Source organism: Balaenoptera acutorostrata, chromosome 18, assembly GCF_949987535.1.
Source record: "Balaenoptera acutorostrata chromosome 18, mBalAcu1.1, whole genome shotgun sequence".
Classification (NCBI taxonomy): domain Eukaryota; kingdom Metazoa; phylum Chordata; class Mammalia; order Artiodactyla; family Balaenopteridae; genus Balaenoptera; species Balaenoptera acutorostrata.
This window is the reverse complement of record NC_080081.1, coordinates 75,488,901-75,505,012: the sequence shown is the minus strand read 5'-3', so window position 1 is coordinate 75,505,012 and position 16,112 is coordinate 75,488,901. Positions and strand designations below refer to the sequence as shown.

The 16,112-nt window shown below is 48.5% G+C and overlaps 1 protein-coding gene across 2 annotated transcripts in view; it reads right to left on the bottom strand.

Moving 5' to 3' along the window:
- FLT1 (fms related receptor tyrosine kinase 1) overlaps positions 1 to 16,112 on the bottom strand; it is a 173,051-nt gene that overhangs the window by 16,361 nt on the left and 140,578 nt on the right. For both annotated transcript variants that reach the window (XM_057533232.1, XM_057533231.1), the window contains 7 exons: positions 13,100 to 13,204; positions 9,553 to 9,666; positions 8,025 to 8,113; positions 3,992 to 4,148; positions 3,464 to 3,561; positions 2,608 to 2,730; positions 527 to 638 (listed from right to left, as the gene is read on the bottom strand). In XM_057533232.1, coding sequence (XP_057389215.1) covers positions 527 to 638; positions 2,608 to 2,730; positions 3,464 to 3,561; positions 3,992 to 4,148; positions 8,025 to 8,113; positions 9,553 to 9,666; positions 13,100 to 13,204 — 798 coding nt within the window. The remainder of the gene's footprint in view (positions 1 to 526; positions 639 to 2,607; positions 2,731 to 3,463; positions 3,562 to 3,991; positions 4,149 to 8,024; positions 8,114 to 9,552; positions 9,667 to 13,099; positions 13,205 to 16,112) is intronic.

Below are 16,112 nucleotides of genomic sequence, written 5' to 3'. Positions count from 1 at the left end.
CGTGTCTGCAAGCCGATGGGGGCTCCGGGCGCATCTGTGTGCTTGGGCGCCTTGGACAGGGCTTCCAGCCACCGCGGTGGGTGTTGGTGGAAGCAGGGTAAATACAACCAGCGTCCCGGCTGCTCATTCTGCATAAACCAGTGTCCGGGGCTGGCTGTGCCGACCTCAGAGGCGCGGGTTGAGCTGTGTGTGTTGGGTCTTTCCTGGGAAATTCTGCGGGGAGGGGGGACGCGGGGAGGGAAGAGGAATGGGCGTTAGGAATCTGGGTGTTTGAGGAATTAGAAGAAGGGGGCCAAGGACAGGGAAGGAGTAGCCAGGTTGGCTGAAGATAAGCCTGACTGCAGATCTTACTCTGGTCAGACCTCATACACGGCCCTACGGACATCTTTGCGGTCGAGGCGCGCGTGTGCACGCCACTCGCCTGAGCCTACGTGGGTTTTAGATGCTGATCTGCCCGTGGACACTCAGCAGAGGGGGCGGACGTTCGGGTCTGGCCTGTCTGCTCTCATCCTGCCCCCAGATTTACCTAAGGAGAAGATTTCCCACAGCAGTACTCCGTAAGACCACACGTCGCTCTTGGTGCTGTAGATTTTGTCAAAGATGGATTCGGGAGCCATCCATTTCAGAGGAAGTCGAGTCTAGAAAAGGGCAAGGGGGCCGTGAGCAGGAGGACGTGACAACAAAGCACATTCAACCCATGTGCCCATGGGGTCACCTCCCAGATAACATTTGGCCTATAAGTCATTTCCTAGAGCAGCTATGGCTTCCCAGCATGGAGGAAACTCAAAACATGCAGTGTTACACTGAAAGAGGGAGAGTTGTGTGCTATACCAATTCCTACAATGGCAATAGTTGCTCAGTAAGCCCTTCCTACGAGCCCAGCGTGTCCTGACTCTGACTCTGTAAGAAATCCTTCTCCCCACAGCAGCTCACACTGTACAGGGACCTGGGAAAGAGTGATCTGAAGTAGGAGGCATCCTGAAAATCAATAATTTCCCGGAATTTTTCTTAAAAAGGATTTTGAAAGGCATTCCTATTAAAAAAAAAAAAAAGGGATTTAAAAAGGCATTGAATGGGGGGAGTTGGCAAAGGCACCAGAAAGAAGGGAGGTGATGGACAGTATTCAGGACACCATGTGGCTGGTTTTCAAGCAGGAACTCCAGTGAGTTAGGCCCTGCCACTTCAGAGGGATGGGGATTGACAGGGAGCCTGGGATAATGGAGAGACAAAGAGAAAAAGAGGGGGGAGGGCCAGGGAGAGGCTGAAAGAGACACGATGGACAGAAAAGAAGCACAGACTGACACAGGGGTAGATGCCATCTTTGCAAATCGGGACTCTCAAGGAAAGCTTGTTGTTTTCCTTTTATAAAAAGAAACAGTGGGGCTGGGCTTCCGTGGTGGCACAGTAGTTAAGAATCTGCCTGCCAATGCAGGGGACATGGGTTTGAGCCCCGGTCCGGGAAGATCCCACATGCTGCGGAGCAACTAAGCCCGTGCGCCGCAACTACTGAGCCTGTGCTCTACAGCCCGCGAGCCACAACTACTGACCCCGCGTGCGTGTCTAGAGCCTGTGCTCTGCAACAAGAGAAGCCACCGCAATGAGAAGGAGCCCACGTACCGCAACGAAGAGTAGCCCCCGCTCGCCGCCGCTAGAGAAAAGCCCGCGTGCAGCAGTTAAGACCCAACGCAGCCAAAAAAATTAATAGATAAATAAATAAATAAAAGAAAGAAAGAAACAGTGGGGGACTTCCCTGGTGGTCCAGCGGTTAAGACACTGTGCTTCCACTGCAGGGGGTGAAGGTTTGATCCCTGACCAGGGAACTAAGGTCCCACATGCCTCACAGTGCGGCCAGAAAAAGAAAAAGAAAACTGTGGAGAAGTGGTTCTCAAAGTATAGTCCTGGGACCAGCTGAGGCACATTCTCAGGCTCCACCCAAGGCTCTCAGTTGAACAGGCTCTCCAGCTGATGTGTGTGCTTGCTCAAGTTTGAGAACCACGACTGTGGAGTAGTCGTCAGGGCCCGGACACAGGCTTTAATTAAGCCTTCAGGGTAAAGGCCAGAGAAGAGGGGGCACAGGAGGTCACCCGCAACAGCAAAAATAACAGTGTGCTCAGAGACAGGCGGGGAGGAGAGGCCCGTGTGAGCTGGCAGCGATGCTGGGTCTGAAGGCAAACCCGGGAGGGACGCGATTTCCTCCCCGGCAAGGTCATCCTGACGCCTGCCCCCGCCCTTCCTGAGATGTGTACACCTGCTGAATCCATCACCCGGGTTTATTTGAGGGGAAGAGTCCAGGCTGTTCTTCCCAGCGGCCCAGGGAACTCCCCCGGGGGTCAGAGGGGAGGGGACGCTGTGGTCTCTGCAGGGCCCACTGAACAGCGCTCCGGGGCCCAAAGGACAGGAGCCGAGCAGGAACAGGGGAAGGACAGGAGGAGGGGACCGTGGCCTCCCGGAGCCCCGTGCGAGGGCTCTCGGGTCCACGGTCCACGCGGACCGTTCGTCTCCACAGAAAGCACGTGCTGGTTTTCAGCAACCTCTGCCGAGGGCTTTGGTCTGTGGTTTGGAAATGATAGGGCCTAAATGAGCCCAAGAAACATCCAACTGACTTACATCTCCTTTTCTCACGTAATCGGGGTTCTTATAAATATCCCGGGCAAGGCCAAAATCGCAAATCTTCACCACGTTGTTCTCAGATAGCAGTATATTTCGTGCTGCCAGGTCCCGATGAATGCACTAGAATAAAGCAGTGGCATGATCAGTGCATGTCCTTGATCTCATCGGCTGATTTCCTACGCCTTCTCAGTGTTCTCCTTCTGAACTCGGGGATCCATTTCGCATGCTTCCTTTACGTGAAGGGAGCGGCTCCTGATGCAGGTGGAGTCACCCCAAACGTGAAGCGCTTCTCTACCAGTACAGACCCCTGGAGGCCCCCAAGTCGAGAGGGGCCCCGAATCCCCTTTGCTACCGTGTTGCAGGACAGCATCGGGGAAACAGAGCTGGCCATCGGGTTCTCCCGGGGAGCACAATGTCCCCAAAGCCTTTTATCCTGAGCTGCTGAGATCAGATCACGATCTAGCTGGAGTTTCCTGGGAGGACCCCGCTGGGACGTATTAATAGATGCTCTCCCATGGGGTCGTGTACTCTGAGATTCTGGCCAGCTCTGAAGACATGCCAGAGGACGTGGTGGAGCACGGGTGCCAGGTTCATCTAGTCTGAAACCCAGCGAGCTTTTCCCCTGGAATTAAGTTCTACCTGCTGGTACCCAGGAGTCACTGTTCTCAAGCCTCCTCACTCATATCAGAACAAGTTAAGTCGTGTGTTGTGAAGTTCACTCTACATTTAAGGACACACATACAAGCAAATACGAGGAAAAGTGGATTTTATAGCAAAGGTGTGTGTTTGCCCATGTGAACATCCACACGACCAGGCCTGGTGAAGAAGCAAAACAGTAAAGAGTGAGGCTGACCTTTCTGGAAGACAGAAACTCCATGCCTCTGGCCACTTGAAAACTGTAAGAAATCAGATCTTCCATAGTGATGGGCTGCTTGTAGAAATCGTCAGAATCTGGAAAGCATTAAAACCGTAACTGTTTGTAATGGCTCTTGTTATGCCACCAAATCCCAGTTTATTGGAACAATGTTAGCAAAACATGAAACAAACCAACAAGTAGATCAGAGTTCATTTTCGAGAGCCTTTGAGTTTCAACATGAATATCCGAGATTTTTCCAGGCCTCTAGCCCATTTTGCCCAAGCATGGGGGACAGGGGATGATCCATTAAGACAGAAAGGCCGGAGGGGAGACAATTGTACAGTTCCCTGTCAAAATTAGTAACTCTGTAAATAATCTAAATTCAAATCTTATCTCCCCAGGACATTACGCTTCGAGTCTCCCACGGATGTTTATTAGGGTGATAAATAAGAAAAAAATTTCAGAGATGCACAGTATGCTGTAAAAATATCTCAGACTGTAGGACAGGAAGGAATTAATACCTACCCTCCTCTTCCTCAACATCACTCAGACTTTTATCTTCCTGAAACCCGGAGCTTGCGAAGCTCTCGCTGCTGGTGACACTATCTAGTCTTTGTTTCTCGCCCTGCTCCAGGTCTGGCTCCATTTTCTCTTTCTTAGGCTCCACGTGTAAGGCTGCATCCTTGAACAGACCAAGAAAGACACAGATGAAAGGGACAGAACAGTAACGGGGAGACCAGTCCCTCAAGCTGGCGCTCGCCTGCATTAGGAGAACGTCATCCGACAAAATGGATAGTAAATTATTAGCCTGGCTTCCCCTGGGGTTGTGGAGTCAATTCTTCTCTTGACTGGGCTCCTTGACAGCATCTTGGGTAGGATAAAGGAATATCCGCAGCAGCTGCTATTTACTGAGAGCTTACTCGGTGTGAGCCAGCACACTAAGAATCTTTGGTACATTTTCTCTTTTAATCTTTCCAACAATTTTATGAAGGTAGTTCTTGCTTGTAATACACGAAGGAATAGGTTCAGAGAAGTCAGGTAATCAAAGTCACATGCAGCTAGTAAATGGCAAAGCTTGAACCCAGGTTCGGCCAACTCCGATCTATGCCCTTGAGCGCTTTTCCATACCGTGCGTCATCTTGTGAAAGATGATATGGAATGACAGAAAAGGATCCCCAGTCAACTCGGGGCCTTTGTAATCCCTGGGAGGAGTAATGAGAGAAGGCTGCAGTTACCAATTTCTCTGGTTTCCTTGGAGAAGGAGGGAGCATGAACATTTCCTTTTCTCCCCTCCATTCAGAACAAAGATATAGTTTGATGCTAACAGAGGTAGAAAAGGCCTTTCACCCCGGACTGGGCCTCTAAGCCCTGGTGTGTATCTGGCTCTTTCATCGACCATGTGACCTTGAACAAACCACCTTGCTTTTCTGGGTTTCCTTTTTGTCATCGGAAAAGCTCTATCATCTTATTACGTTTTGACTCACGGGAAAGGAGTTGTTGATTCTGGGTGGAACCAGAAGAGATTTTTATCACCTTTTCGTAATTCACCTAATCACTGTGACACTAGAAACAGCATTCCCAGTGGCTTCGTGACTCGACCGTGTACCTAGCTCAGTCCTGGCTAGGTGGCAATGCCAGACAGGGTCGGAGAGGGACTGGGGTTCAGTGGTGTCCCCCGATCCACCTGCCCGCTGGGGCAGGGCTGAGATTCACCAGGCTCCCCATCCTTCCTTGGCTTTTCCTGGAAGTGTCACAAAGTGGGAATGGTCCCTCCACTAGAGGGCGCCGTGGGAGCAAGCAGAGGACAGAGGCGGCTGCTTCAGCCTGACAATCCCTGGAAGCGTGGAGGGTCCCCGGCTCCTGCCCCCCCGAAAAGAGACCCTCCTGTGCCGCAGAAGGGGAGTTAGGCCTCAGAGTGAACCCCGACTGCCGTCCAGGTGACCTACCTGAGTGGAGATGGAGATCGTAACTCTTGCTTATTACGTGTCTCCGAGGCAGTTAGACTCGACTCTGCTCAGTGGGGGACAGAAATTTTGTTTTCCACAAGACCCTTCCCAGGACAGAAGGCGGCAGCGGAAGGGGGCTGGCAAAGATGCTGGGGTGAAAAGGGCTCGAGTCCTTGGCGTGACTCCAAGGACCGTAACTCAGACTCCTTCACCCCCTTCCTGACTCCCAATCAACGGTATATTTAGTTTTGCTTATTGGTAACCATTTCTGGTAAATGTTGATTTACTGAACTTTCTGGGACTCTGACAGAATACAGTGAATTTATTACAAATAATATTTAAAGATCCTAGTGAATTTACTTGGAAAATGAAATATCCCATTTCTGTTTAGCCATTTGGTTTTTCCTTTAGGTTCCAAATATGAAATACAGCCATGTGTTTTCCACGAAAACACTAAGCTCCACCAACAGGGAGGTGAATCATTAAATATAGCCAGAGAAGGAAGCAAGCTCTTCAAACAAAGGACGCACGAACCCAAACGTTCCATCCTGCCCGGGTCCCTGGGGTATTCTTGCTGGATTAGTTCTTCCTGAAGCCAGCCCAGGATTTCAGGACTGAGGAGAATTTGTCCTGCTCTCCGCCCAGGGCACCACTCTCCACTTTTTCTTATGTTTTTTCCCCTCTTTACCCAGTGCAGTGCATAGAAAAAGCATTGAAGGGGAGTCAGGAGAGCTGGGTTTTCTCCTCGACTTCACCTCTTGCCTTGTGTGTCCGTAAGGCCAGTCACTTGACTTTTCTGGGCACGTCTGTAATGTGAGCGTGTAGGCTAGCTGATCACAAAGATCCCTTTCAGCTTCAAGATTCTCATTATTAGAGGGCATGGTTTAAAATTGGGAAAGTACGTTCTTGCGTACATGTTGCCAGTCTGGTAGAAAACCTGTGTCTCTGGTTGGATCAGAGGCTGAGAGAATGGGCCAGCTGTCCGGTGGGTCTTCTTTGTGTGCCACATGAGAATCTCTCTCGCTTGACAGAGATAGGCATCATTCTTGGGGGTCGCATACCTTATCCGTCATACAGATCATATAGATCAGTGGCATTAAGTTAGACTCACCCAATCTTTCTATCTCAGTGGATCAATGATGATGATGATGATAATTAACATTTATGGAGTGATGAACGCAATTTGATTCAACAATTCTGTCAGTTGGGTTCTATTATTATCTCCATTTAATAAATGAGGAAACTGAAACTTAGAGAGACTGAGTAACTTGCCCAAGGTCCCAGATTTCTTGAGGGGTAGAGACAGGATTTAAACCCAGGAAGTCTGATCCTGGAGTCTGAGTGCTTAAACCACCATGCTACATGGATTCATCACCTACACTGCTGATTACAGGTTAATAATGTCAAATCATTGTCTCGTGGGCTTCTCTAGTCCAGAGAAGGACACAACACTGGTGAAACAGGTCACATTGGCAAAGGTTTATTAAACTCTCCTTCACTCAGTAATCCCTTTTGAACTTTGTTTGCCTTCAGGACTTGGACCCTTGTGTTCCTTTTATTATATAGCTTTATTTTAGTGGGTAAGGCTGGTTCAGTATGTGTATAGGGGTGACATGGGTGGTGAAGGTGTGGGGAAGTGGGAGAAAAGGCAGTAGGGAGGGAAGAAAACGATTTCTCTGGCCCCATCACTGTTGTTGACTATAAAGTCTCTCAGTTGACTGAGTCCTTATTTTCTCTAATCTAATAAATGGAAACAATTATACTTGCCATCATCTTTTAAGAAATGAGTGACTAAGTGATTTGTGCATGTCTGAGTATCTATGGAGAGAGAAAGAGACAGAGAGAAATTTATCAAGATGATTTGATATTTAGGTAGATGGCTGGTAAATTTTAATCTCTAATTATCACTGCCTACAGTGGGCTCGAAGATTCTCTGTGCTCACCCCAAAAAGAGTGTGATATATTAGCGTGGAAAGAAAAAAAATGTTTTTAAAGGAAAAAAGCAGAGATTGTGTTTTAAGCTCAGTCATTAATGGTATGGACTGAAAAAAATGCACAACGTAAAAGCTGTGAGTTGGGTTTATTCAGTGTCTTTCTGAGGACTGTAGCCCGGGAGCAGCCTCTCAGAGAGCTCTGAGAAACTTCTCTGAAGAGGTAGGGGGGAGGTCAGCATATACGTGATTTTGGTGAAGAGGGGACGTGCATCCAAGCACACATCTTGGCAGAAGGTTGCTGCTAATTATGCAGAACAGACATCTTAGTTAATGGTTTCGGGGCTTTTCTAAGTATGAGAAGATGCAAGAATCCAGGTTCCAAAAGAAAAAAAAAAAAAATTTTCTCCTGAAAATATGTAACTATCTGAAGGCCTGTTCTGCTAGTTTTCCCAGAGCACAGACTGCCTCATTCCTGATCTCCGCCCTGAACTCCTCTCAGGGTGTGTTAAAGGTCAGCGACTGCAGTGGCTCATGACTCAATCCTTGCAGAGCTGGACGGATGGCTAGTGACATTCTTTAGTTGGCAATGGAAAAATATATTCTCTTGCTTTATGCTGCTACAGCCTAAATGGAAACTCATTGCTGTCTTGAAAAACCTCCAACCCCTAAGTTCCTTACCTTGTTGAGAAAGAATAAGGCCCGTTTGCTCTTGAGATAGTTGGATAGATTTCCGTGTTTGCAATATTCAACGATCACCATCAGAGGCCCTGCAGCCAAAACAACACATGCTCAACCACACCAAGCCAGCCAGCCATCTGCCAGCCATCAGCGGGCCTGAGAAACCTCAAACCAACTTGTTTTTATATTAGCAGGGTCTGGGGGATGCAACTTGGGGGTGAGAGAGTTTTGTTTTTTTTTTTCAACTGGACCTGAGAAGGGGTTTACAAAAAAGTACAAAAGGAAAAGGAGACAATTGGTCGGGGGTCGGACTGGGGAAGAAGCAGAAAAAAAAGAGTAGGAGAGACAGAACTGGGGGGAGGGGAGGGGAAGGGCCAAGGTCAGGGCTCTGCCTGTAACTGCCGGCCACCCTCTTGGCCCCTTGGCCTCAGGACACTGTCACACCAGCCCCTCCCTCCCAGCTCCTGTCTGACCTGACCCCCCAGCTGCATGGCCACCTGGGGGTATCTGCACGGAGGTTGCCCCAGGGCTTGTAAGGTCTAAAGCAGGGATCGGCAAACTGATAAAGGGAAGAGACGGTAACTATTTTAGGCTTGTAGGCCACACAACTACTTAGCTCTGCCTTTGTAACCGTAAAGCACCTGTAGACGACAGTACAACCAAATGAGTGACCGCGCTCCAATCCAACTTTAGGAACGCACAAATTTGGGTTGCCTATCGTTTTCCCATGTCACAAAATATTCCTCTTCCCCCCCCCCCCCCACAACTACTAAAAACGGTCAAAGTAAGCTCCCAGGCTGACTGGCCATCGTTTGCCGACCCCTAGTCAAAAGAGGCAAGAGGGTTGGAAAGGAAACCCCCGAGCTGCACTGCGGGTCCCCTGGGCTCCCCGAAGGCACCATCCCCACCGCTCACCCGCTGGGCTCTAGGCCCACAGGGGGAAGAATAACTTCCGGTTCTGGGTCAGAGCAGAAGTGGCCCCAGAGAGGCTTCTGCACGTGGGCCCTGTCCTGGGGCATGCTGGGAGCACTAAAGGGTGCCCTAGGGGAGGATGGAAAGGTCTGCGACTCCTCAGTCATAACACACCCTGTCCCTGCACTTGGCCCTGTGGGTACGGCCTGTCCGAAGGCCGCGTCCCCACCCCACCTCCTCCTGGGATCCTGCCAGGAGTGATTCCTTCCTCTGGATGAAGCTTCAAGGGAATGCTAACCTTCTGTGCATTTACCTTGGCTCCGGTCGCACTCCTCCCAAGTCATCCTGAGAAAAACGCCCTGCCCTTGACCTCGGGCCTGTGGAAGGAGGTCTCAAAGGGAGTCCTTCTGTTCAGAACCTTTAAGCTAAGTGTGCAGGGAAGGCACTTCCAGGATGGGAGCACCTTCCATCCACGGACAGGCTGCTTCCTCTGGACCGTTGCCAGGCCATGTGCCAGGAGGCGGGGAGGCGCAGTGTGGGAAGAAGGGCCGTGGGACAGAGAACTCGCCCAGGGCGTGTGAACCGGGAGTGGGGCAGGCCCTCCCTTCCCCTTTACCTCCTTGCTTGGTGCAGGCTCCCAGCAGGTTGACGACATTCAGGTGGTGGCCGATGTGGGTCAAGATCTTGAGCTCGGTCATCAGAGCCTTGTACTCACTGGCTGTGGCCCCCTCTGTGTGAGCAGCAAGGGAGAGTCAAGGCGACAGGACAATGGGGCTCTTTCCTCCGGGGCGGCCCTCCTGCCCCCTGTGTTTGGCAGCGCTCAGCCCTTACTGCATTGGCTTCCCCGCAGTCTGCGGAAGGGCCAGCCTCCAGCCTGGATTCAGTCCTCCCACCCTCTTGAGCCAACATGCTCTTGGTTACAGTGAGGTGCAGAGTGGTGGCGGGGTTAGTCACTGGACGTTTCCTCTTGGTGGACCTCGTCCTGTTCAGTAACGTGCTGACTCGGAGCTGGGCACCCGGGGAGAGCGCCTTCCAAAGGCTTCCTTGCGTCAGAACCAGGCCCAGCAAGAACTTTCCAGGCGGGGGATGGTCCCACACCTCACCTCTTTTTCTCACTTGCCCCGCTTTGAGAAGTTACAAAGGAGGAGCACAAAGGGGCCTGCAAGGGCAGAATGGCCACTTCTGTAAACATCTTTGCCATGTGTTATTTTCTCTCTATAACCTTTTCCTCTCCGGAGTCTGCAGGGTTATCTCAAGTCATGAGGATCCGTAAGCATCTGACTTCAACTTCATTCTCAGAGATAAACAATGTCAATCTAAGAATTAGCAGAGTCTAAAGCCTAAATTAAGTTTGTCTTGTCTGTTTCTTCTTATTGGTTAACTTCTAAGGCATTTAAAAATTTTTAATTATGTTTACAAGTAAAAAAAAAAAAAAGTCATATGAGCTTGCTGTAAACTATTTCAACAATACGATGTTTATAGAGTGAAAAGTGAAAGCCACCCCAACTCACTCACCTTTTTAGCAATAGCCATTGTTAATCATTTGGAGTTTCAGAGCTTTTTCTGTGCATTTATAAATATATGTACCCAATCAAAGGTCTTTTTTGTTTACATAAATGGGATGATATATAAAAATATAAAAGCAAATTTGATATATATAATTTGCTTTTCCCCCCTTTTAAATGTCATAGACTTTCCCCATTCTTTTAAATTGATTAATGGCATTCCTGACATTTAGACTGTCTACAGTTTTGTTTTGTTTTTGTTTTTGTTTTTGCCATTACACATATGCTGGAATAAACAGCCTGTGATCTTTGTACCCATGTGCAAGTATTTCTGCAGGACAGTCCTGAAAGTGGGTCGTGCATTTCACGTTGCATTTGTGCATGTGAAGGATGTGCATTTCACATTGTGGTAGATACCAACATGGTATTTCATAAGCACAAATCATTTTTTAATAATAACCAGATAAACTCTAGAAGCCTCCCAGTGGGATTCGGATTGGCTCACAGTAGATGCTCAACAAATATTTGTTAGACAAATAAACAGCATGATTATTCTTCTCATTTCAGACATGGGCTTAAGGCCCAAAAAGGTTAAAGGTTTTGCTCAAGGGCACTTTGAAAGAGCTTCTGACTCATGGCCTTTGTTTGACATTCTGCCTTTCCAGTTTCTCCTAGAAACAGATGGCCAACCAGTTTAAACAAGAAAGCCTGAATGAAAATAGTTTTTTAGGAATGTTATATAGTGGGTGATTTGGCAGTCTTTTTCAATCAAGGCTGATGGCTTAAAAAAAAAGATAAGCATTTATACAGATACTACACACCCTTTTTCTGTATTGCATAGAACACATTCTCTGGCCCTTTAAAAAAAAAAATTGCCAGTCAGAATTTCCCCCTCAAATTCATCCCTCCACGCACTGATGCCCCTTTAGCACAGAGGGAAAACCAGGTTCTTTTGTTCAGATTGTTCCATTTATAGGCAGGGGCATTGGGTTATCTTGGACCCACAGTAGACAAGCATGGGCAGCTGACTTGCCTCTCCTAGGGATGGTGTGTGGTAGTAAGCAGGGAGACAAAACTAGCTGAGGAAACAGATGCTTCCAGATTTAGTTTCAACTTATCTCAAGGCTGGATATACTAGCTTGCCTCCAGAACACAGGCCAGGATCATTTTCAGGATTTTGGAGCAATGGATCATTTCTAGGAGGCTGGGCCTCTGCAGCCCTTCTGTAGCACTGAGGTGTGGGGGGGGCGGGTGGGGGGGAAGAGCCTTGCGCCTAAACCCTTACTTTTGCACTGCTGAGCTCTGTGGCCTTGCAGAGGCTGTTTAACCTTTCTGGGCCATGTTTCTTCATCTGCAAGTTGGGATAATAATATCTACCTCACAAAGGCTGTAGAGAGAAAAATAAGAAAAGTGGCAACTTCATGCGGTTCAAGCTACTAAAGTAAAGTACCTAGTCTGGTGCTTTCTCACATAGAAGACACGTTGATGCCTCTTCTCTTTAGAATCTGGGTGGGAGTGGGGTATGGGGGGTGCTGGACTACAGGTATTCTCACAGAGATGCCCACCATCATCTGGGTAGCTCACCTTGAACAAGGCCTGCTTTGTGGATGCAAAGCTCTTTTCCTGGCTACTTTCAGAGTGGAACTGTGAGGTTCGTTGCAGAGTTTTATCAGAGCCTTCGCTCAACAGCCTTTTGAAGTGGAAAAATATTATTACATGGGACTTTTTCAATGACGGTGTCGCTGCTGGATGAAAATGAAGGCTTTGAAGTCTCCCTCAGCACATGGACCTTTCTGCTGGAGCCTTTGCCAGCTACCTGCTTGGTTGGGCGCATAGCTTTCTATGCCTCAAAATCCCCTGGCAATATCTTAGAGACTTTGGAAAGCTGAAAATTGCCCTTTGGGTTTTCAGTCCTGTTTCTTTTTGGTTTGGGAAGCTTAAAATGCATTGAAGTAACATGACAATTTCATCACAGTGAAGTATTTTCTACGCTTTAAAGGACCTATGAGTCTTGGAGATGTTTGGTTGACGTGACTTTCAGTGATTTTTCGTTTTCACTCTGTCTTAGGGTGCTGGTCGTAAATCACCCTGTGCTTCACAGGGTGATAGTATCTTCAACATAGGAAGATAGTTTGTTGTTTTCGGTTTTGTTTTGTTTTGATTTCTAGAGAGGAAATGTTTAATGGGTGGGACTTGACACTACAAAATAGCCTGAAGTTCTGACCAACTGAACTGTACTAGCTTCATATTCTTACTTTACAGTGAGGTCCAGCCCCAGCTAAGCCTTTGAGATGTATGACGTACAGCTAAGTTGCCATCATAACGCCATAGTGGATCATTGCAAAACTTCGTACCTGTGGTTCCTGTGGACTTAAGTCCCTGGTAGTCTAGAAGAATCTGAGATGTGGTAGGAGAAAGATCTCTGAGGAGACGGAAATCACTTTCCCGTGGATAATGCTGGACTGTTTCCCTTACAAGGTTTATTCTGAGCTCTTGCTGGTCTCATCTGAAGCTCCGGAGGTCAAGGGGCTTCCAGCAGAAGCAAGTTTTGTGGCCAGAGCAGAAATGGCTTCTGTCTGTTCCTAGCCACACCCAACTTGTGCCAGCGTTTAGGGAACGTAATGGGTGAGCTGAAAGCCAAACTTACACCATCCGTACCTTTCAGCATTTTTACAGCCACCGTCCGGCATGTAGGTGATTTCTTAATGCCAAATGCAGATGCTTGGACCACTTTTCCAAAAGCCCCTCTTCCAAGTGATTTGCCTACAATGAAAAGAAGACGTTGGTTTGTTTGCCAAGCCAGCAAGGTGAGTTTAAGTCTTTTTTCAGGAAGAAAGGGCCTTTTCCCTGTGTGTGTATGTGTGGCATGTAGCTCTGAATGGAATCTCCAATGAACTGACCCCAAAAGGGTCAGGACACATTTCTGGGGTATCTTCCTTTCAACTCTTTATTGTGCTTCTGCGTTGCCCTCATCCTTCACAGCTAGGCTAGGCCCCTAGAAGGCATTTGGTGCAGGTGGATGACCAGTTTCCTCTTTTACAAAGTCCTTGTGGGGAGAGGCTATGACATCCTGAGTGGTCTTTTCCATTGTTTAATAACATTATTACCACAAAAATTTAACATTATTACCACAAAAATTTCCCTATGTTTAACCTAAGCCCCTTTTCTTGCCACTTGAGCTTATTTCTTCTGATCTGTTTTCAGCAAAGGGAGGAAACTGAGAAGAAGGGGGGTTACTGCTGCTGGTTACAATGATGCTTCAGAGCTACCAAAACATAATTAAGTCCTTTCTCAGACTTCCTTGCCAGGCAAGATATTCCCAGTATTCCCAACGTGTCTTTACATGATGATTATAAATCTTCATGGTTCAAAACATGGGCCTATCAACCACTGGTAGTAATTTGTTTCAACCACAGAGAGATGGTTGCCAAATGCAATAACACAGTGAGGTTTCACTCACGGTACCCTGTATGTTATGTCGTAATGACTGTTAAACACTTTTTTTTTTTTTTCCTCACCCTTGAATGAGACAACTTCACTCAAAGGGGCAATGACCATGTCTGAGTCTTCCCAGAACTTGGCCTGGTGCCTGGTGCATCTGGGTCCCCTGTGTGTTAGTGCAGAACGAAGAGTCGCATTTGGGAATTGGTGAGATGCCAGCAGCAAGTCTCATACAGTCCTGGGTAACCAGAGGGGCCCGTGAGATGCACACCTGAACAGTGCACAGAGATGAGGAGGGACCGCCCCCGCCCCCAGAACGCCTCAGCCGCCTTTTCCATCAGGGCTTCCCTCTCCTCCGCCAGGAAACAGGTTGCTGAGCACAACCTAGAGAAACTGTACGCTCAAGCATGATACGGCAGAAGAAAGAGCAAGCCCAAGAAGTCGCCTTTTTTTGGTTCTTCTGGCGGCAGGTGTTGGGGGGGTGTTGGAAAGCCACCAAGATGCCTCTGGTCAAAAGTCAGTCCTGGTAGGGAGAGGGCGACTTCCACACAGAGCCTCCAGTTCCAGCCAAGTCCTCTTCCTCAGGCTGTTCTGATAATGCGCCTTCAGTGAGCCAACTTTCCTTCCTTCCTTCTTTCCTATCTTCCTCATGTGCCAATCCCTACCCCCAAAGGACACAGTTTGTTGTTTGTGTTTTAAGATTCCTAGAAAATTGGTAATGAAGCTTTCCTGCCTCCTCATCCTATTAGAAGCTTTATACTTCTGTGCGCAACTCCCACCCACCACCCACCTGAGGTCACGTCCAGTGAGGAGGTGGAAAGAGCTCCGTCCCCAGTGACGTCAGCGGCGTCTCCCCGCCTGGGTCTCACGGGGACGCGCTCTGCGTTAGGAGGAGACACTGGTGAAATGACACGCTTCCCCTGGTCAGATGTGCACCTGTCGTGGCTGATCAGGTCATCCTCCCAGAGCATGCTCCATGGACAGGGGGAGAGTCCCTTCTCCCTTCTTCAGATAAAAGCATCCAAGAAATAGCGAAGTCAGGAGTTCTCGTTTAAATAAAAGAGCCTCCGGTGGACCCTGAAATCACGTATGGAAAGAACACTGGCAGAATACCTTCTCCAGATTGTAAAAATAGGTGCACTTTGGTTAGAGGCTTATCCCTTGCTTTTGTAGGGTAAAAGAACACCTTTTCTTCTGCGTTGCCTTCTACCCTCTAATGTGAAAAGTGTCCTGAGTCTGAGACAGATGAAGGGCATCTCTGTCTTGGGACAGCTGTCCACGGAGTCTGCAGACTCCTCGCTTGGGGCAGGCGACGTCCTTTTCCTTTCCACAGCTTCAGGCCCCATGCATTCCCTTCTTAGCCATCACACAAAACACTTTATTTTGACAAGTGTTTGGGGACTTTGCTTTGACCAGTGAGAAGGCGCTCGTACTCACTAGACTTCCCTGTCTTTTCATTCATTCTCTTGGAAGCTGACTGCCGCCTCGAGCACGGCCAGAAGCTGTCACGGGCTCTTCAATCACCTGGCGCAGCTGCGATCCTTTGGCAGATCTGCAGTTCCAGGGTCAGGAGAGCCCCGTCACACCGGACTCGATCTTGCCTGATCCTTCTTTCCCCTTAAAATCCTCCTTGGTGTCACCTAAATGCCACTAGCTTGGAAAAGTGCTAGGTCATTGTCATACCACGAGAGGATATTGGAATCTCCTCCGAGAGTGACTGGCCAGGGTCCCTGGGACACGGTGGGGAGAGTGCAGGGCAGCGCGGGGCTGAGTCCCTCTTGGGCATCCAGGGCTCATCTGACACTAGGCAGCACCATCCACTTGCCAAATTCCACACTCCATGTGTGGTTTCCCATGTTAGGTAATCCTGACTTTATTTTCCAATAGGAAGATGCATTGTCAGGCATTATCCCAACTTCTGTGATAAATGCATGGAAGCGGAATTCTCGCCCAGGTGGAGTGAGGCATCTCTAACAAAACAGGTTTTTTTTTTTTCCCGTTCTGGATTTCAGGAATTTCAATGGTAGCAACACCTTTGACCCAAACGCTCACTCTGTCTATCAGGTGCTATCAATTCTGACTTCTGTCGCCAGGGCTGCGAGTCGTAACCCGGAGTACACTCAGCTGAAATCAGAAGCCGTTCGGTCTGTGTATTTCTCTACGTTTGTAACTCGCTGTAACTCTGCCCATCAAACCAGCTTTTCCTCTTCATCCATCCAGACATAATTTT